The sequence below is a fragment of the Topomyia yanbarensis genome, chromosome 1, assembly GCF_030247195.1.
Source record: "Topomyia yanbarensis strain Yona2022 chromosome 1, ASM3024719v1, whole genome shotgun sequence".
NCBI classification, from domain to species: domain Eukaryota; kingdom Metazoa; phylum Arthropoda; class Insecta; order Diptera; family Culicidae; genus Topomyia; species Topomyia yanbarensis.
In genome coordinates this window covers 147,043,691-147,065,938 of record NC_080670.1, presented here as the reverse complement: position 1 = coordinate 147,065,938, position 22,248 = coordinate 147,043,691, and the positions used below count along the sequence as shown (strand labels likewise).

Sequence of the window (22,248 nt, the reverse complement as noted above, 5' to 3'; positions counted from 1 at the left end):
CGAGCTAGTACAATTTCCTGTTTACGAAACAGCTTGAAAGCGTTTCAATAAACCATACGAAGTAAAATTTGACACTATATCTGATAAATCGTTCAAGCGGCTGATAAAAGTTAAATTACGTGACGTTACTAAGCAAAGTGTATCCACGGGAATTTTATTCGAAAAAAATCGGCATCGCTAAAACTTCAACATGTGATAGAATGGGCTTTTCTCTTTCATTTGAAAGTAAAATTAAAATATTCTGTCAGGGGCCCCAGAACAACTTTTTATTTTAAAGGTTTTTTGTTTGAAAACTTGGGGTTTTCAATGAAACTGGTTCACATTTTTGCCCCTAGGTAGTACTTTAGACATTCAAATACTACCAAAAGTGAGAATCTGAGCGATAATTTTATTGGTTAAGAAGCTTTATTCCAAAAACATTTTTATTTGTAAAAAAATGGATTGCCTTTTTTAACAGTGTTCTCAGAAGAACCTGAATGCTAGCAAAGTCCCACCTTTAAGCGTAAAAAGCATAATTCCAGATTCCACCGTTTTATGCGCACCAATGATATTTTAGGAGCATGAAGATAAAGAGAAGAGTAGATAAAATTTGAAAGAAATTAAGACTCTTTTGAAAGATGCTGGGTAATACAGAAAAATGAAACAGTTTTTTCTGTCACAAATATATTTGTTTCTTCTTTTTATTTCTTCACTCATTCTGGAGTATGCTTGATCTTGAATGCTTTTTGCTCGTTAGTATCTTGTGGGATATATTTGGCCTAAATTTTAACTATATTTTAGATCAAACTCGATTAGATATTCAGTCATTTGATTTGATTTCGATTGAGCATCCTGATTGACAGTTTCATGAAGGATAGAAAAATAATTCGATGAGATTTATGTTCAAGTTTGTTAAATTCTGGAAATGGCTGTACATTGAACAGAAATCGCAATAATAAATGAGAAATAAAGGTTTTGTCTATTGTACGATTCTGAACTGAACTGGCAACTCTGTCTTCTTGATATGTTGTTTTTGCTCTTATCCCATATTATGAGGGAAATCTTCAATAAACAGACTTGTATTACTTTGGGAATTTACTTAATGTACGGTCCAGCCTGGTATTTTCTTGTTCGTTTTCTGTTGTGATCCGTGTTCAACGAGTAACGACTCCGGAATTACTTCTTAAAGAGTAAAGCCATATCAAGTGATCCTCGAATTTTTCGCAAAATCACCGATTAGCGAATGTAAATAATGTAATGGTTATGAAAATACCTTCCTGATTCCTAACAAGCTATAGACTGTCAAAATCCGTTTACGGATGGAGATGATATTAAACATTTTGTATTTTCATTTCTCGCTTATCAATTTTCACTAATTAAAAAGGAGACCTTTTCATACAGAGTATTGCTTTACTAGTGTCTTAGGGGCAAAACTAAACCGATTTTGAATATCGGGGTACACATCTACGTGATTCAAGGACTTCGATATTGAATTTTTTTTTGTGAATTACCTCTATAATAAATGAACTATTTCTCAAAAATTAATATGTAAGTTCATTTCAAAGACAAAATAATGTGTTCATAGTGAAATTTTTTATGGAGATGTATTTATGTATGTATTATCCCGTAGATTAGGTGTTGCATTCAATCGTGAGGTAAATGTTGATGGTATATTAATACATAGATCATCAAGTAATTCACCTAGTAGTGAGATAAAAGATTTCTCATATAATTATACTCGCGGCATCACCGAAAGCAACTGTACTTTTGAATCCCAAAACTCTAGCGAAAATTTTGTTCTTTTGCAAGATTTAGGTTATTTAAACTGGTTATGGCGTAAAAATTACTACTTTCATTATTTATAATAAGTATGTAAGGAATCAATATATCGCATAATATACCTTTAAATATAAGGTCACGGCACTAAAAAGCATTTGCCATTTCTCACACGCCCCCTCCCCCTTTCTCACTCTCACTCACTCTCTCTCACTCTCTCCCTTCCTTCATGTTCGTGGTAACTGCCACGGCGCACATATTTCTTGCTGTTTCTCTCTCCTTTTCTAAGTTGTGTGATAAGATCTGATAATCTGAAATATTTATTAATGCCACGTGTGCAATGTAATTGTTGAGGTTTGAGAAGACAATACTATTTTTGTCTGCCGTTACTCCGTAAATAGATTTTTGCATTTTAGTGTATGTGAACAAGCTTAATATTACATCCTACTTGGTAAATAAATTCCTGAGAAAATTTGCAAAAGGTTTGTATTATGAGAAAACTATGACTATTTTCAAATGTTCACACCCTCAAGATGAAATGTTGAACTATGGGTTGGCAGGCGACCGAAATTCGAAAACTACATCAACTCTAATTTAATTCAGTTCTATTCAGAGCTTTTATATACACTATAATTAAGGAAATTCATGGCTATCTAGAAAAATATTTGACTTAACTGGGTAATATGGATGTTTGAAGATGAAAATTTTAAGAAGAGACATTTAAACTTTTCTTATCTGAATTGAATTTTAAATGAATCATATGCTCAAATATGTTACGTGAAAAGTAAGAACATCTTTTTTGTGATGATATTATTGAAAAGATATATTCATTGTATTGGTATGAACTATTATGAAGAATAACGGATCAAAGCCCAAAAATATCCACGAGTAAGATCCGGGAAAAGAAGTCTCCTACAGACCCCATTCTCGATGGGGGATGCAAGTAAAATGATTCTTCTTACTTATCGTTGTTCATTATTGCTCTATACTAAATAAAATTCAATTGATGTTTCAACGGCAGTCAAAATTAGTAGGGAGGCGTTGGATGTACTGTGTACTGAAACATTTGATCTGACTACATTTTTGTCATACATATTACTGTGTAACAACAAATTAACACGAAGGTACCCTTTTCATGACCAATGTAACTAGAAACATATTCGCAGAAAATTAAGACTTGTAAAGTCAAGCATGCCTATTTGACCGGCAACAATTTTGACTTTTTTTGGAACACTGTTAAACGGTAATTGGCTTCACATACCACTTGTCAAATATGAGCTTTTTTTGAAAACTCTAATTCACTCACAAAAATTTTCAAGTTTGTACGTGAAAATATATGAAAAATAGGCAATTGAAACAATAAATTCAGTAAAAAATGCCAGTATCATCCCAAAATCTGCAGATATATAGCTTAAGGTGCAAGGATCAACATTGCCGAAGCCTGCGAATTGATCCGATTTTGCAGTAAAAAGATATTCTCATACAAAGTTATGTGTTGCCTCTCTTTCTCGCACATGCATAGAATAGGAAATTTCAAAAAAATGGTTTGTCTTCAAGCTTAAATAACTTTTTAGGGGAACGTCCAATCATTATGCGATCTTCAACAAAGCTATTCATTATAAAATAAACTACGCAACAGTAAGTTTGGAGATACGAAGAGTTGCTGTGTGTTTCCAACAAATTAAATACTTATCCTGAAAATTTGAACCATTTCTTTTTCGTAGTATTGGTTTGTACAGGACTCATTTATCCATATTTCCTGAAAGAGAATTCCGAACGAAACAATATACACGCTATAAGAATGATTGGAAAGAGAGTAAATTATTATCACCTGAATGCACGGCTTTTGTGCTATCGACATGGCGTAGAAACTTCACACTATTTACATCAATGCAAATGAAAATTTTGAAAATTCTACCTGCCTCATTCATGAATCGCATTATTTCTCTGTCGCTCTCTGTTTAATGGGTATGAAAGCATATGTGACCTTGTCTTACTTTACTATTTCCAATTGCGCATATTTACGTATTCTGCAGAAAAATATTTTTTTGGGAATATGTGACCAAAATGACAACTTTGAATTCCAAAAGAAATTGAACGTTCCATGTTCCTGATAACTAATTAAATTCCATCAATAAGGTAGAAACACCAGATAATCTTAAACGACGCCATTTTAATTATTTATTTCATTCAGAATTCTTTTGATTCAATTTGTTGATGTGGGTTCATTTAATCTATATTATTCATTTTATTCTTTGGTTTCATTCTGATCAGTTAATTTTTTCGTACATTTTATTCATATCATTCATTTAACTTATTATTTAACTAGTTCATACATGTTTTTAGTTTCTTCGTTTTAATAATTTGACTATTTTTCAGATTTATTCATTTCATCAAAATTATTTATTTGACACAATTTATTTTTTTCAATTATTTTTTAACTTTTCAATACCGCCTTATTTTTTATTTTAATCAATTCATTTTCTTCTTATTTTTATTTATTTAATCAATTCTATTTGTTTTGTTTATTTACTTCGTTTGTTTTATTTACTTATTTTATTCAATTCATTCATTCTTTTATTAGTTTTATTCTTGTCATTCATTCCAATCATTTTATTCATTTTATACATTTCATTCATTTGATTCGTTGTTTCACTGGTTTCATTAAATTCGTTCTATCCGTTTGATTAGTTTCATTTCATTCATTTGATTTAATTGATGCATTTGATTCATTTGATTTATTTGATTCATTTGATTCATTTGATTCATTTGATTCATTTGATTCATTTGATTCATTTGATTCATTTGATTCATTTGATTCATTTGATTCATTTGATTCATTTGATTTATTTGATTCATTTGATTCATTTGATTCATTTGATTCATTTCATTTCTTTAATTTTAATAATTTCATTATCAGTGATTCCACTTATTTATTTCGTTCAATTTGTTAGTTTTAGTCAATTTTATTTGTTCAATTAATTTTATAACTATTTTTAAACATTAACTAATTTATCATTTAATGAGTTAATCCAATTTGATTCATGTATTTTTTAACTTGTTTTATATAAATCATTGTACTCATTTTATGAATTTGAAAAAAATTTGTTTTGCATTTTTGCCTTATTTTTTTATTTGGTTCGTTTTATTGATTTTCTATATTTTATTCAGTTTATTCGAGGTTTTATTCGTGCAAGACCAGTCCCAAGCAACCAGAAGTTCGGATAATACTTAAAAAGCACACTTTAAAGTTCACGTAAAGTTCTTAGCGAACTTTCAAGCTGCTTAAGCTTTAATGGAACTTGAAAGCTGCTTAAGCCGCTATTAGACCATAAAACGTACTGAAAAATTACTTAAAACGAGAAGCTTGTGCAGCTCCCTTATACGAACTTTTGGTTGCTTGGGGTAATTGCAAATTAATAAACGTATTAATATTAACAATATTAATTATCTGCAAATGAATGAATGATCCAACATGTGTAAGAAATGTCTCATCTCACTGCTAGGTGGATTAAGTTGGTTTTAAATTTTAAAAGCCCATCATTTTAACGAATAGAGCAATTTTACCAAAACATTTATACCACTCCATGTCCCCTATCCAAAAAAATATTTTTCATGAAAATCGATGATTTTGTGGAAATTTCGAAGCCCACTTGACGTGGTTTGACTCCAAAATATACTGACTCCTACGGTAAGTCGCCGGGAAACTCTAACCTTGCTCATATAAGCCTATTCCACGCATTTCTGAAGTTTCTCCCTTCAACTTCTTGGTTTTTTTAAAGTGAGGATGTTAGTATTGTAAAATATACTTCTCAGCTTCCTGTCCCTTGCTAATTAAATGCAGTTACAACAGTTAAAAATTGACTCAATAGTCGTTAATAAAAAAGGGGAAAAGGAGAGTATTATACCTATAAGGGCCGATTTCTTCACCCTCGCTTAGCGGTTAAACTAGGTTTAAACGTACTGGTGAACCAGGTTTAAAAGTTAAGCGAGGGTAAAGAAATCGTCCATAAATGCGAAAAATTGTTAATGCAATATATTATTAAATTAGAAAAACAGATTCATCCCAACATTCCATAGCTAGTCGCTACGCATTATTTCACATCATCAAAAATTTTATTAGTAAGTCGGTTCCATATTTATAAAATATTCTTAAGAAATAAAATCATGCACTTGCAAAGTTCGTATCTTTGTTTCAATGTCCTTCACCACTGTATACGCTCGTGAGCATAGACTGCGCATCATTTACGTGCTCGGCTGATCTTTTTCTCACAATCATTTTCAACAAATCAGCTCCGGAGAACGAATTGGCACTCGTCTCATCCAGATCGTCATCATCATCATCTTCGTCGTAGCTTGTTACGCCGCCATTCGTGTACCCTTTTGTTCCTTTCTCTGTTGACCACTGATCAGCGGCTTCTTCAATATCCACAAAGTAGTCTTCGTCGCTGGTTTCATCGTTTACCCTCGTCCTTCTAGAACCTTCTCTAAATGTGTCATACTGTCCCACTGTGCTCACTTTTATGTTGGAACATCCAATGCCCATATCACCACAACCACCCTCGGTAAAACTCTTTTGAACCGCGTCCAGTTCTTCGTTGAGCTCCGCAATGTCATTCAACTGACCAGTTAGGCCACTATCTCCGATCGTTCGCTCCAACATGTGATGCCGTTTGGGTTGCCTGGAAGTAGCATTCGCTGATTCTGCATGACGATCACGCACTGTACGTAGTACAATCTCCGACTTAGTTTCACTCTTGCTGCGACCATTGTGTTGACTCGCAGTTCGTCTTTGACTGAATAGCTGAGACGGTTTTGGAAGAGCCTCACTTTTACTTTTACGCACAATGGATCGCCGACTTTTGGGACGTTCCATGATCATGTGCTGCTGTCGATTCAATAATTCGTCACGTCTAAACAAATAATAGTTCTTACAATTATAAATTGAATCACTACAAATAATGTTTACATACTCTTCTACAATCTGGTTGAAGTCATGTTTCAATTTGTTCAGCTGAGCAGCGCTCTCCGTTTGCTGCAGATGCATCTGTTCTATCATCATCTGGAGCTGTGTATTTTGGTGTCGCTCGGCAGCCAACTGCTGTTGCAAGAATATTATTTGCTCTGCAGGCTTCATTCTGTTTCCACCTGTTCCGGCTCCGGTCGAGAATGATTGGCTATTATCGGATGATTCTAGCTCAACCCCTAGTCTTATTAGCATCTCATGGCAGGCTTTATTTGAAATACCCAAATTAGCATGTATGTCAAACTTTTCAATCGTCTTGTTGATATTCAAGCAATCTACTAGAGATTTAGCCCCTATGTCCGTGAGCCCACAGTTCCTGAAATGTACTTGTCGGATCCATTCGTCATCCTTTAATACCTCTGTAATCTCGATCAAACCCTCGTCACCGATGTACGGATTACCACTGAGCAATACGTTACGCAATCCTTGCATCTTATTTGTGTCAATGTCCCCATACCGAAGTGAATACTGCCAACTCTGAGCGAAGCGCTGTATTTTCTGGTACTTGATCAGTTCGGCTACCGCATGACAACCCCTAGCAGTCAAATGACAAGCAGAAAGGTTTAGCGTTTCTATTTTGGGCAAATGCATCACCGCACTGCAAACCGACTCGCAACCATCATCTCTTATGGTACTGCGGGCAAAGCTCAACTCAGTAATGGAACAATTTTGCTGCAGGCCCTAAAATGAAAGGTCAACTAATACGAAAGCTTTAACTTTCTGGAATATGAATTGCTTCTACTTACATTGACAAGGGTAGCCATATATATCCCTTGTACGGGTAGCGCTTCTAGGATAAAAACCCTCACTACCTGGTTGTGGACTAAAAATTGTCCCAAACTATCAATCAGTTGCGAAAATAGGCGTTTCGTTAGAACAGCAGGCCGATCTGATGCCAAATCCATCCGATGGCTATTACTGCCAAGTACTGGAAATAATACGGGTCAATCCACCACTGATTTAGCGTTTATGATTACTACTCACCATCGCTAAGAACCTTTCGCAGACGGATAGCAACGATCTCGAGCGAAGTATCCTCAAGCAACGCATCAATGATCAACAGCCAGTCGCATTCCTTGAAACGGTCGCCATAGAAGTTTAGCGATGGAACTTGCTGTTCGGCTTTCGACATACGACCACGGGTAGTGCCACCTCCACTACCGGTTACCGTGAGCTCCGGCAGAGGTTGAAAGTTCTTAGCACGACAAAGCGCTAGATATCGGCGATGGAAATCTCTGCAGCGTCGATTCACACCGTTTACTCGTTTGCCTTTGGTCATTTCGATCCCCGGTTTATCGGATGTCATGCTAAACTAAAGCTATGAGGATTTTTTTTTGATTTCTTGGAAATTACTAAACGAAAAAAGGATATAAAACGCGAAACGATGATGCGAATGATGCTGCAGTGACAGCTACAAAATGTTGTTCGGATTGGCGTTGGTTGCTGTGATTTGTATTTTAATACTAAAAATATCTCAAAAAGGTGCCTATAAGTAATCGAATTTCAATGAATTGGAAGAATTATTTATGTAAGGTCAATATATTTTCAGTCAATTGTATCACCCCTCGGTCAATAAGACAACCTCTATTTTGAGAAATTGTCTAAAACGTTCACCTTATTTTGCTCACCCAGAAAAAATCGCGGGATGCTTATGGAAAATAAATTAATTTTAAGCCATATTGTAGCAAAATATGCAATTTCACAATTTTAAAATAAATTGCATTTTACTCGCAATACTGGATGATATGGAATAAGTCCATACAATATTGTATGGTAACACAATTTTATTATAAATGAATATTATAAACCAAAGGCACTAATATAATAAAAAGCAACAAAATATCAAATTAAATCATTAATAAGCAACTCTTTTGTTTTCGAGCTCTCGGTCGAGACACAAGTGCTTTTTTCCACTCCGTGCAATGGATAGCGACAAAGAATAGTGCTAATCCGCGTTCAAGGTTATCTTGCTAGTTCGGTTCGGTCCTCAGTCTTTTGTTCACGTGTGAGGATTAAACAATAGCCAGCTGTATAAACGGGATTGGTTCGTCGCTGGACACCAGTTTAAAGATAAGTGGTTTTTATCTTTCGTAACACATTCATTGTTTTCTTTCGTCTGCGCGGGCACTGACCCCGTGCGTTGACGTTTTCGATGGTTCCCTCTCCGGATGGTCAAATGGAGGTTGAATCGGATTCAGCTCTTAAGCCCGCCCCCCCTAAGCCCAAATGCTACCCATAACACTCAACTGGTGTATTTGTGGTCTTCTTTTGGCCCAAGATTAAATCACTAAATCTTCTTCAGATTTCTAAAGATCTGACAGAACGGTTCTTGGCTGTGACCGAAATTTCGAAGGTCCGCTCGGACATGAAAAGGGCGTTGCTAGTCAACTCAAAGCAGGCATTGCTTGCTGTGAGGACTTTACGCGAGATTATAAAGGCGCCGTGTCATAACGCCCGAAAGTGGTGCTGCGTCATAATGTCCAGGATCTTATGACGCGCCCTGAAATTGGGATATTATGACGCAGAGGTATTGCGTCATACAGTCCAGGATTATATGACGCACTCATAGTTTCAGATATAATGACGCTTAGGCACCGCGTCATAACGTCCCAGGTCATAAGGTCCCAAATGGGGGTGTGCCATAACGTCTTGGACCTTGTGACGCAAAAGGGGTGTGAAAATAAGTGTGCGCCATCAAGTCCGGGACATTGTGACGCACATCCGTTTTCGGATGTTATGACACATTGTCCCGGACGCTAAGACACACTGTCGTTTTCGGATTTCATGATGCAATAGACTTTTTGGACACCATGACGCGTTCATAGCGTCGGATATTATGAGGCACAGGTACTGCGTCATAACGTCCCAGATCATAACGTCCCAAAACAATGAGTCCCAATCATAACGTCCGCGAAATTAGGACGTAGAAGAATGTGTCATAAGACCCGAAAGCAAGAATGCATCAAAAGATCCGAAACCACTCTTTTGTTACACAGAAAAAATATTTTGTAATTTTAAATTTATTTTCATGCACATATTTAGAGTATGAATATAAATGTAAAAGCAAGTTCCACCACAAACCCGATCAGAATGAAATAACAAGATTATAACAGAACACAATTTTTGTAACATATTGTGTTATAAATTAGGTCTCGTTAGTAGTTAAAATAACAGAAATTTATAACAAGTAATAATGCGAGATATAATTTTGAAGTATTTCTGTTATGTGTTTCTGATCGGGAATACACACAACTTGTCGTACTTTCTTCAACGAATTTTAATTTAATTTTACACGTTAACTGAAAATTACAGCTTCATTAAACGGGATACCAATGCACTTTTATGTAATTTTACTTCAATATTGCTGTAAAATAAGTGACATGTAATATCACACGAACGAAAGTGTATAATCATATGCCTTTTGATGCTCCCATTGAGTGCATCGAATTCAACTTAATTCTCAATCAAATTTTTGATTCAAGCTATGGATGTTTACATTCGTATTGATTTACATTTCGTTTAAATTTCATTATTTTTTTGTGTGTACAATGCCTGAAACTAGTCCTGCGTCATAATGTCTGAGATCTTATGACACAGACTTATATTAGGATGTTATAACGCAGGGGTGTTGTGTCATAAAGTCCGCGATAATATAACGCACTCATGGTTTCGGATGTTTTGACGCACAGGTAGGGGAGCCCGGGGCTAGTTGGCGGTTGGGGTAAGTTGGCGGAATCCCTTTTTCTCTGTTTCTATTAGACATATAGCGCTGCCTCTTCTTGTGTACCTCAAGTTATGTGAAACCCGTTATCCAATGTGTTTTTGTTGCTAAACGATTTGTTTGGTGGGTTGTGGGTGATATTGTGTTTTCGAGCATACCAAGTAAATTTTCCAAATTTTAAATACGTTGCGTTATTTGGGGTGATTTTCAATCTATTTTCTGAATGATTATATTTTTCGATAGCGCACGAAAAGAGCTTTCAGTATCCGTATAGATATTACATCTATCCACAAACAAGAGTTATTTTTTAACCCTCTGGTGCCCAAATTTTTTTTGGCTTGAAAAAATTTTTGGAGGTGGGCTTCGTGATGAGAAAAACGAAAATAATATTAAAAATTCTTGAAAGTAATGGATTTTTCATTAAAGCCTTAAAATAAGTAGGCCGCCTAGAGGTGGTGTTGGGCACCTGGGCGAATAAAAATAAAAACTTTTTTTCCCTGGTTACTTCAACATAAGCGAATACAGATGGTTGCTTATATTTTGGACTCCATCAGAACGCAAAATGCCTAAAATGTAAGGAGTATTTCTCTAGTGCTTTGGTTGTTTAATTATTGACTTCTAATTTATAGTAGAGGAGTCCAGGGTCTGCGATGGTTACACTTATCATGTTTTATGTTTTTAATTTAAGAAGATCGTGTAAAAGTGAATGCGTTGCATAAAAGAGCAGACTGTTAACTGCATTACAGAATTTTAAATATGTGACGCGGGAATCTCGCCAATTTACGACTATACGCACTATGATGCCACCTGGCCTTTTTTGATGATAAAGTATGGATCGCGTGAGATGCTTTTTGAATAAACCTGCAAATCAATCGAGACTTGTTATTATTTTTCAGCCCCAATGCTCCTGCATTTTAATTTCGGCGCACACTTTGTATTCAAAAGCTAAATTTTCGAATTTCTTCATGTGAAATCCCGAAGTAAACAACAAAAAAACAAACAAAAAAAACAAATTTTGCTTGGAATGTTGTTTTCGCGCGCTATCGAAAAACCTAGTCATTCGTGGAATAGCTTTGAACTAGCCCTAAATAACAAAAATGCTGAAATTTAATAACTATACCTAGGGTAATGAGCCTAATTAATAAAATGGTGAGGCACCCTTCCTAATACGACTAAAGTAGGCTCTTCACTTTAATACGCTCGAAAACTCAATATCACTTACAACGTGTACGAAACAGAATTTAATGCAACATAAACACATTGGAGAATAGATTAAACAGTACTCGGAGTGCAGAACTAGAGACAGCACCATATGTCTAATACAAAAGGAGAAAAAATATTCCGCCAGCTAGTCCCACACTCCCCTAAACATTATTAAATGATAAAAATATCTATATTTTAACAGCAACATTCACCCAAAGTATTTAAAACATACTTCTTTTCAGCTAAAATTGCACACAATGCTTGTTTTGGTACGATAAGTAATCACTAAAGACTAAAGAGAAATTTTTTTTCGCTCAGGTGCCCAAGACCGCCTCTAGGCGGGCAAAGTATTTTACCAAAAAAACCAAAACTTCCGAATTATTCCACTAAACCAATTCACATCTACAGTGAAATACTAGTAACAGGCTATTCAAAAATATTTTTTTAGTTTTTGAAATTTCCAAAAATAGTTAAAATTTGTTTAATGAAGATTACCACTAAACACAAAATAATTTTTTTCCACGTTTTCCTCGAGTTTTCAACTTTGAGCTTCAATTGCCTTTAACAGAAAGCTACGAATATTCAAATAATGTGTGTGTATGAAAGGTGTGAGCGTTGGGAAGAAATGATAGTGCGGATGATAACATACAATCATGTTTTAGTAGTTTTATTTAGATTTTTATAGAGACCGCCTAGAGGCGGTGTTGGGAACTAGAGGGTTAACTTCCATTCAAAAACTACTCAACCGATTTATTTCAAATTTTGCATACATATTCTACGTAAAAATATCTATTCACTACGATGAGTTTTTGAGATAATTTTTACTTACCCATATATATACCTGATCCGTCCTCCAACAACATCGAAGTTTACTACCAGAATGTTGATGGCTTGAATTCATCAACGGACAGCTATTTGCTCGCGACCACGGGTTGCTGTTACGACGTTATCGCCTTGACCGAGACGTGGCTCGACAACCGTACTCTGTCTCGCCAGGTCTTTGGTTCACCATTCGATGTCTACCGCTGTGACCGCAATGCTCTCAACAGCCACAAGACATCATGCGGTGGTGTACTTATCGCCGTTCGCTGTGGCATAAAAGACCGAGTGATCAACGATGACCGGTGGGCGAGCTCCGAGCAAGTGTGGATAGCAGTGAAACTTGCCGATTGCAATCTATTCCTGTGTGTTGTGTATTTTCCACCTGACAGAATTTGTGATTCCAGCATGATCGTACATCTTTCCTCCGTTTCTTTTATCGCCTCGATCGCCGCCCCGTCTGATGATATTGTTTTACTGAGCGACTTCAACTTACCTGGCTTGACGTGGTGCCAGGCAAGTAATGGTTTTCAACGATTGGATATCGAAAAATCTGCGCTTATTAACAATGCCAGTGGTATTTTGGACAACTACAGTAGCGCAACTCTTCGGCAAATTGATAATGTCACCAACGAGAATGGACGTACATTGGACCTCTGCTTTGTAAGTGTCCGGGACTACGCTCCGTACTGCTGCACTGCACCGACTCCTTTAGTCAAGCAAGTGCGTCATCAACCCCCACTACATCTTGTATTCGCTGGTAACCTAGGAGTGAATTTTGAAGACGTATCAAGCTCTATCGTCTACGATTTTAAAAACGCTGACTACGACAGTATCGTTAGCACGCTGTTGGATATAAACTGGGATGAAAATCTTAACAAAGACGACGCGAACGGAGCAGCGATGACGTTTTCTAGTATTCTCAACTACCTTATCGACCGCCATGTGCCAAAACGAACAATTAGTAGCGATGAAAACCTCCCCCTGGCCATCAACCATCCTTATACGTTTAAAATCTGCCAAACGAGCTGCATTTAAAAAAAATCTCGTAGCATAAGACACTTGCATTGCGAAATCACTATTTTCAACTCAACCACGAATACAAACAACAAAGCAGACGCGCCTTTTTTAGACACCGGCGAATCGTCGAGCGTCAACTGAAATCCAAGCCCAAGTCGTTCTGGACGTATGTTAACGAGCTGCGAAAAGAATCCGGTTTACCATCTTGTATGTCGTTTAATGGAGTTTTAGTCACCGACACTAAGGAAATTTGCCAACTGTTCTCCGACAAATTTTCAAGCGTTTTTTCCAACGAGCGCCTGTCACCGCAACAAGTCGCCACCGCCGCCAATTTAACTCGTTCTCTAGGACGAACCATCAACCGAATTTGTATTGATAATGCTGCTATTCTTGCAGCAAATGCCAAACCGAAAGAATCTTGTTCCCCGGGTCCAGATGGTGTTTCCCCGATTTTTGTCAAAAAGTGCATCAGCGGGCTTCTTGAACCACTTCGGCGAGTCTTCGAGCTATCACTCACTACTGGTACATTCCCTTCCTGTTGGAAAGCAGCGCACATGTTTCCAGTTCATAAAAAAAGGAAACAAATCGAACATTGACAATTATCGGGGAATCTCGTGTTTAAGTGCTGTATCAAAACTGTTCGAGCTGGTTGTGTTAGACCCTATTTTCTTTTACTGCAAACACTACATTGCAGATGACCAACACGGTTTCATGCCTAAACTATCGACAACGACAAACCTGCTCCCGTTCACAACATATGTAATGGATGGATTCGCTGACGGATTGCAAACCGATGCTATTTACATGGATCTATCTGCGGCCTTCGACAACATCAACCATGATATCGCAATAGAGAAGCTGGACAAACTCGGGATTCATGGACAACTTCTGCGCTGGTTTCGTTCCTACCTCGATGGAAGGCAACTCCAAATCAGCATTAAGGACTGTCTATCTGCACCATTCTTCGCTACATCCGGCATACCACAAGGAAGCCATCTCGGTCCAGTAATATTCTTCCTCTACTTTAATGACCTCAATATCACATTACAAGGACCCCGCCTTTCTTTCGCCGACGACATGAAAATTTTTCAACAAATACGGGATAAAACTGATGCCGAGCTTTTTCAGAGGGAACTGGACAGCTTTAGTACGTACTGTGATCTAAACAGAATGGTTTTAAACCCGAGCAAATGCTCAATCGTTACGTTCACGCGGAAACGCCATCCGACTCAATTTAACTACCATTTCTTCGGCTCGAACATTCCAAGACACTCTCACATCAAATATCTCGGAGTCATCATGGATTCGGCACTAACATTCAAACCACATACTTCATACATCGTGGATAAGGCATCACGACAGCTTGGGTTCATCTTCCGAATAGCGAAAAACTTCAGGGACGTATATTGTCTTGAATCGCTTTACTCCGCGTTGGTACGCTCAACGTTAGAATATTGTTCTACTGCTTGGAATCCGTACTACCAGAACGGGATTGACAAAATCGAGGCTGTCCAACGCAGCCTCGCCCTTCGGCATCTCCCATGGTGAAACAGATTTCAGCTGCCGAGCTATGAAAACCGTTGCCAGCTAATACACCTCGATACACTCAGCACTCGGAGGGACTGCTCTCGAGCCCTGTTCGTCTTCGACTTACTCTCTGCCAGAGTGGATTGCCCTACAATCCTCGGACGTCTGGATCTTCAAGCCCGTGTTCGAGCTCTACGTAATAACTCTCTTCTGCGAGTTCCGTTCAGGAGAACCAACTATGGTTGCCAGAGCGCTGTTACCGGACTCCAGCGAATTTTTAACAGTGTGGCGACGGCCTTTGACTTCAACCGGACGCGGAATGAGCTAAAAGCGACAATGTTGGCAATTTTAAAATGTAATTAGTTTAAGCAACCATCACTGGGGCTAAGGAGCCTGTTAGTGAAGGTAATAAACATCAACATCAATACTACGGATATGTCCCTTACAAGATCTACTGATAGTTTTTTTTAGTCCTAAGTAACTTTAACCTCTCTAAAGGTTATCTTTTAATGTGGATTTTCAACGTTATGTATTTTTTATGTAGATGTTTAAAGTTATGCAAATTTTTATGCGGATTTGTTGTGTGAATTTTTTTAATGCAGATTTTCAAAGTTGTACGGTTTTTATGCGACTTTTCGAAGTTATGCGGTTTTTATGCGGATTTTCATAGCTATGCGGTTTTTATGCAGTAAAAAAAGACTTCTGTGTATTTGTTTCCAGGTTCTCAACCAAAACCGACATTAGATGAATGTACAATACTAACGTCAGATGATCATTTTTAACAGACCATTAAGATTTTTCCTAGAAAATTACTTTATTGAAATATACCTACAGTATAAAATTTACATATAATGTACTGTTAATATTCTACACATAAACGATTAAAATATAAAACTTTAATAATAATGTACAACAGTTTTAAATTCGTTTTAAATAATTACGCTACAGTACTCAAAAATACAGATAACACCACAACGAATTATGCTAAGTTAGTTTTTACTTTTTTTTTGTGATACTGTTGTTTAAACAAATCGCACCGATTCGTAAGCATTTAACCCTTATTTCGATCACCAAAACGGCTTTACATCTCTACTTTTATAATAATGGCACTTTTAAAAAGGCAAGATGCTTCTCAATGACCTTTTGATTAGTAGTATAACTGCGGGTTGTTTAATCGAGCAATGTTCGTTACCCAACTGCGGTCTGTTTTCTGGTCAAAGAAGCACAATTATCCAATAGCTTATCTCGTTCTACGTTTTTCTTTATCAATATAAGGAACGTATGTACATATTAGTAATTTTGCAGATGCAAATACTTTTTGTGCCATATTTTGTTGCATGATTTTATTACAATGGATAGACAAACTTCATTAAACATATACTAATTTGGGTGCTTTTTCGTTGAATGTACAGTTGAATTTACTTATTTTACCTAAACTGGGGCATAGGGCTATTGAACACGATTATAAGAATTCATTGCGTTATGAAATATTTGTCGCCATGACTACCGATGGAAGAACTCATAGGTGAATGTTTTAGAGAAGATGGCTTATTGGAGAATTAATCACATGATAAGTAATGACTGAAACTCGGAAATTGAATCACTAAACTACACGATATATGCAACTATCCTCAGTCTTAAGATTCTTAGTAGCTTTTTATTCGATGTCTTTGCTGCTTTCTGTAATTTATCTCACAGGTGGCATTTCCCAGCATGTTTTTGCATATTACACAACTGAATTGAGATGGATGTTTGAAGTATTTCAATGACTTATCCTGACACTACAATTAGGGCTAGTCGATATTATGGTATCGCACTCAGTATATTTTTCCAATACATCGTGATCTTACCATTTCTTGCAGGGCTGTAGCAGCACCAAAAGTAATATTACTATAAACTAATGGATGGTCATAAATTTACATTCTATTTATCTATAGTGCATATCACTTTTTAAGTAGACTTTGCTCAATTCTTTCTCAAGGATTACTGTACCCAGTTATTTACTTTTTCAACCGACGCTACACTTCAGCCTGTTGTTATCCATTGTTTTAGGAAATAAACGGTTTGCTTTCGCTATTTTTCTCTAGATTACCGCTCAATGTCGGATCAGGTCTCCGGCGCTTAAAGAATCCACACCTCTTCAAAATGTAGATTAGCAAAGCAAGTGCCAATAAACCGCTTAAAATGGCAAGAATTATGATCCATATTGGTATGGACCCATCGCCAGCTTGGTCATGCAGTTCTGGATAGGCTAGCGTTTCCACCTAAAACGAGTGTAATGATGTTTCCTCTGTTTACTATTAGAAATAAAAACATTCTCACCATAACAGAATCTATGGGATAATCCTGTTGCACCTCGAACACTTTGATTCGTGCGATGGAGGCAATTTTTACCAAGTCTACTTTCGGATAGTCTGAGACAAGTGTTGAATTCCACAGTCTGGCGGTCACGTTGATAAGTACTTGGGCCTTCGGTTGTACGTCGTATATATTACACACGATCGATATGCATTTGGCAGTGTTTCGTTTGCAGTCCATGTGAACGATGTCTGTTTGTTTGCCATCTTTGTCCGTTAGACGCTCGGCGCGGATGACCATGGATCGATCACGTTTTACCCGATTTAATGTGCTGTCCGACGACGAGAATGTCGATTGTTTTGCATAAGATAATCTTTCAGATTTTTCGGCCGCAAACGTTAGCGATTTATTGTGTGCCCTTTGGGTGTAGCGATCCATTTGCACCAACTCGTTTAGCACGGATGTTTTTTTCAGTCCGAGTGGATTTATAGCAGAATGGGGTTCAACTATACAATCACCTCCGTTGGTTGCTAAAATTCATAATTGAAATGTAAAATAGACGCTGATTTGTAATGCATAATGGAGTTTACCGTCTACTGAAGGCGTGTCCGTTAGGTAGAGAAGCCATTTACCCTGAGGCTTGTCGTTAGCAACCTGATGCGGCCATTGGACGGTAACTTGAACTTTTGGTGCCCTCCATGGACCATCGTTGTAGATCTATTGCAAATATTTCAATATCAGTGATTACATCTCATTAGTTGATTTAAACATACCAAATATATGTGCTGAACTGCCGTGCCAATATCTTCCACTGTTTCCATTGCACTTTCACCTTTGACGTCTCCTCCGTAAAATGTTTGCTCCGGATGGGCAGCACTGATAAAAGAAAAGAAATTACAAGTATGAATTAATAAAACCATTATATCTATAATATGTTCCAAAAAAACGTTTGTTTCCGAATGCACAGTTGAGATAGATGTATTTAGAAATTTTTCTTTCCGTTCTTTTTCCAATATTACCTTGTATTATTTCCCCAAACCTTTTTTACATTTCTTATATTTTGGTATACCGTACACGATGATCGTCGGAGCACTTTTCGCATCAGCCTTCTAAATGAAAGGTGATTCATCCTCAAAAATTGGAGCCTGGTCAGTAGCTAATAAAGCCAAGATACTGAACCCTTGGCGGTCTCCATCCGGTAGAATTCTAAATCAATCTTAACAATAACAGTTTCGTGGGGTAGGTTGTTACAGAACAACTTTTTTCGTAACAATATTTGTCCATCCACTTTAGTATACTAGTACCTAAGTGTTTCTAGTCCATAAGATAATTTTGTTTTGCTACTGTTAGACTCTCTTTGCATTGTCGTTAGTTTATAAATTTTTGGATACTTCCTATGTACTTTTTGTTTAACCTAGAATAAGTGTACACTAACCCTAATAAACCTAAAAATATATACCCTAACTTACACTAAAAGCTTAAAAATATGTCCAACTTGGCACTGTTCGTGGAGATGCGGAGTATGTAGATTGAAGGATGGGAAAAAGAGGCCTTTTGCGCCCACCCCGGAACGTGCAGACCAGACGTTGGGGCTTAGTACATGCTCCCTTCAGGAGCAGTAAAATAAACCCGTCAAGCAACCGTATTCCATGAACAGTGGCAATCTGTACATAAATATAGAAAATTAAAGCTAAGGCCATAGGGAGCCACCCTAATATACGCAACCGATAAAAGAACAACTAATCTTAATTCTAGTACCACATTTTGTTAATTTCTCGTTTCTATTTGAGCTGGGTAAGGAGGATAAAAACATTACCAGCAGAACCACTGTATCCGGAAGAGAGAGAGAGAGGAAGATCAGCAGAGAGAGGGATAGAGAGCGAAAGGAGTCCCTGGGAAAGCACTGATAACGATCGAGATCAGTCTGGTTTAGGCAATCAAGCTATCAGCAAGAAAAATAGTATTACCCTCAGCATGAGCCAAGAGTCAAAAGAACCGTCGAGCAGTGCTTCGTGATAAATGTCGGTGATCTCGCACCGCACTCGTTAACGGTCCTAAATAACCACCGCTGCCTGCACCGGGACGGATGCCAAGAAATAGACGGCCCCAGAATCGTCGAGAAAAACCGTCCAAAGTTGCGACCAATAACGGTAATACCCACGTGGTGCCTACCGACACCGCTTTGAAGGCGGTCCACATCTTTTCGACCACGAACTCGCCTGCGTCACCGTATTAACCGCCGCCAGCCGCCCGGAATATAGCAGAGCTAAAAGGCTGTCGCCGCTGTCGTCCGTGAAGAGTGCCAAGGTACGTCAACTCCTACCTCTTTCTCTCTCTCTCTCTCTCCATCCATCGTCGAAGATCGTCCAGGGCCCCAACGAACGTCGATCGGCGCCGAAACGAACCGCATGTATGGCCATTCAATAAATGTAAAATTCGTATGTAGTCATTTTTTCATAGAGAGTCTATTTCCCTTGGATGGTCTTTTATTGTTTCGCTCCACCATGTAATAAATTAACGTCGATTGATTTTGGGTACTGTTAGTCCTCCCGAGAGCGGTTGCCGACCCTGAGAGATACTGCAGGTGAGCTAGCCGTGCGGTGTTTCATCGACACTTTCAATTGGCGATCCTCGTTAAACAAAAATATTCCAATAACGATTGGAATATTTTTGGCCGTATCTCGGGGAGACTCGTGTACTTTTCGTCACGTGCTTGATATCGTGGCAGTTAATTTGGTTTCTGCAATAGTTTGGAGCGCAGTAGACTGTTAGAATCATTGAAACGGACAAACAATCGCGATCAAATTGTCTGTTGGAGACCGGGCGATTCCTGTTAGTTTTTCGGAGTTTTTGCGTTTTTCTAGAGTCAATTGTTTAATCACGGGAGCAATATACGTCCCGCCTTTCTTTCCATTCCTTTTCACGCTACAAGCAATATCAATTCCTCTTGATTTGAATTGTCGATAGTTGCTTGTAGAGATTGGTACAGAAAAGAGGTTTACCAGAGAGAATATTAGGAGAAAATATTTAGATATGAGAGTCGATTTTGTCAGATAGAGATGATTTAGAAGTGGAGTTTACGTTGTTAAATGTGATTGTTGCGGGCGGCAAGACATTGTCACGGCATTTGCAGAGTGTCAAGACTAAGTAATTATATTTGAGTTATCCGTCCTCATAAACACTTACATCGCACCGAACAGACAAACTTTACGGTTTCTTGTGTCTAACCGATTGATGCTTGTGATAGACGTATGTAGATCCACGATACCCACAAGCCGGGGAACTATTGGCGAGAGTAGATTCTTACCCGTCATTTCGGAGGGTTGGCAGCTGCAACGGGAAGGAATGAAAAGCCCGACGAAGCATTTTTTTTGTATAAACCAATCACCTCACTCATCCTGAGGGGTTCTGATTTCACAAAGGAATTCACGACCCAGACAGACGCTAGTGACTTCGCTATCTCACTCATAAGAAAAAGTGATAGTTGCACTTTTGTCCCTCGAGACCCTTCAGTGGAACATTAAGGGATCTCATTTAACCGTGATTACCGATTCTACCTAATCCACATAATATAAATCAAGGTAAAGACGTCTTCGCGGTGCAGTTGTTGGACTTTAGTACTGAAGCACTACGGTAGGGCAATTAACCGCCGGGGATGTAAGAAAAACATGGTTCCGAATGTGTCGTCTCGTTGAGTTGCAGTTTTGTCCATCTACGTCATATTGGTCTAATCACATAAAACATATAGTTATTAATCAACCCGATGAATATGTTGATTTTCAAATATTTGATGGCGCCCTATACAATTTTGTTTGCACCTCAAACCAACCTTATGAATACAGGTATGAATGAAAACAAGCATAAGCTATGATCTGTCCTTGCATCTGGTCATGTATATAACGTTGATGAGCATTCAACATAAACATTATTGGTCAGGTATAGCACAGTAGGTCAAGGCCCATGTTCATCGATGCACTATGAGCAAGTGCAAGGAAGCAACGGCTGTTAAAACAGCAGTAGTTCCTTATATGGATTGTCGATTTTTGTTATTGTTCGAAGCAATATATTTTTGTTGGTTTTATATAAATCTATTTAAATAGATTATACACCATGGTTCGTTGCACGACTGCTTTTACACCTTTCCTTTCAGTAGTTTTTCTAGAGGTCACGAGTCGTAAACAGTCTTCTAGATAAGAGGGACTAACCCTTCACGACTAAAATTTCATAGAACAGGCGACATAAATAATAGGTAAATCCGTTTCATGTCTGCCAGCTTATATACCTGCGCAACATGAAATAATCTAACACCGCAGAACGGTACCACACAAACTACGTACCTTAGCGTGTACCTTTCTGCGAAAATGAAGACAAAAGAGAATCCTATGAGTTGGAGGATATGGATAGTACGAACCTGTGGATGTGGTCAGCCGCCCATCTGAAACCAGGGTTATTTATTTATTTTATTTGTTTTTGCCACACCGCTCAATCACATTTAATATTTGTAGTCACAATTTAAATTACCAGTTTACACATAACACTGATCGCTATTGCAGAAGGTAACTTATCAAAACTTAAAACGAAGGTAAATGTTAATTTTAAAAAAATCAGTGTTAACGTTTATCCCTTCGCGAGATCAAAACGGCTGTCCGGATGGAAGCCACCTCGAAAGCCCAAAATCGCCGTATTTGGCTGCCATAGCGATGTGGCCTATCTGCGCAATCCTTAGGAGATTTTTTATTCTGCTCTTTACAACTCAGCTGTTAGTATTTAAAGCTGATAAACTGGAGGGAAAAAATTCCACCAGCTGCTAAAATTTAAAAAAATATACTTGCAGTAACCCGAACTGCCATGTGTTGACTACGTCTGACATGTAATTACC

General features: G+C 37.7%; 2 protein-coding genes across 2 annotated transcripts in view; both read right to left on the bottom strand.

Moving 5' to 3' along the window:
• Nucleotides 1-5,864: 5,864 nt before the first annotated feature.
• LOC131676372 (protein Cep78 homolog) lies at nt 5,865-8,496 on the bottom strand. Its single transcript, XM_058955445.1, has 4 exons — nt 7,766-8,496; nt 7,528-7,709; nt 6,729-7,462; nt 5,865-6,668 (listed from the first exon to the last, which is right to left on the bottom strand). Exons 1-4 carry the CDS (start codon nt 8,085-8,087, stop codon nt 5,951-5,953), a joined length of 1,956 nt encoding a protein of 651 aa, XP_058811428.1. The 5' UTR covers nt 8,088-8,496; the 3' UTR covers nt 5,865-5,950.
• A 7,408-nt stretch (nt 8,497-15,904) lies between these two features.
• The window catches only part of LOC131676751 (integrin alpha-PS1), a 115,738-nt gene continuing 109,394 nt past the window's right edge, over nt 15,905-22,248 (bottom strand). Inside the window, exons 11-14 of the mRNA XM_058956044.1 lie at nt 18,143-18,245; nt 17,960-18,086; nt 17,394-17,899; nt 15,905-17,335 (exon numbers count right to left, since the gene is read on the bottom strand). Coding sequence (XP_058812027.1) covers nt 17,120-17,335; nt 17,394-17,899; nt 17,960-18,086; nt 18,143-18,245 — 952 coding nt within the window. The 3' untranslated portion in view covers nt 15,905-17,119. The remainder of the gene's footprint in view (nt 17,336-17,393; nt 17,900-17,959; nt 18,087-18,142; nt 18,246-22,248) is intronic.

Excerpts from the sequence above, each read along its gene's own strand:
- LOC131676372 (XM_058955445.1), bottom strand. The coding sequence starts at position 8,087 with ATGACATCCGATAAACCGGGGATCGAAATGACCAAAGGCAAACGAGTA. Across the intron at positions 7,710-7,765 it reads GCGAAAGGTTCTTAGCGATG|TACTTGGCAGTAATAGCCAT; the intron begins GTGAGTAGTAAT and ends TATTATTTCCAG. Across the intron at positions 6,669-6,728 it reads TTCAACCAGATTGTAGAAGA|ACGTGACGAATTATTGAATC; the intron begins GTATGTAAACAT and ends TTATTTGTTTAG.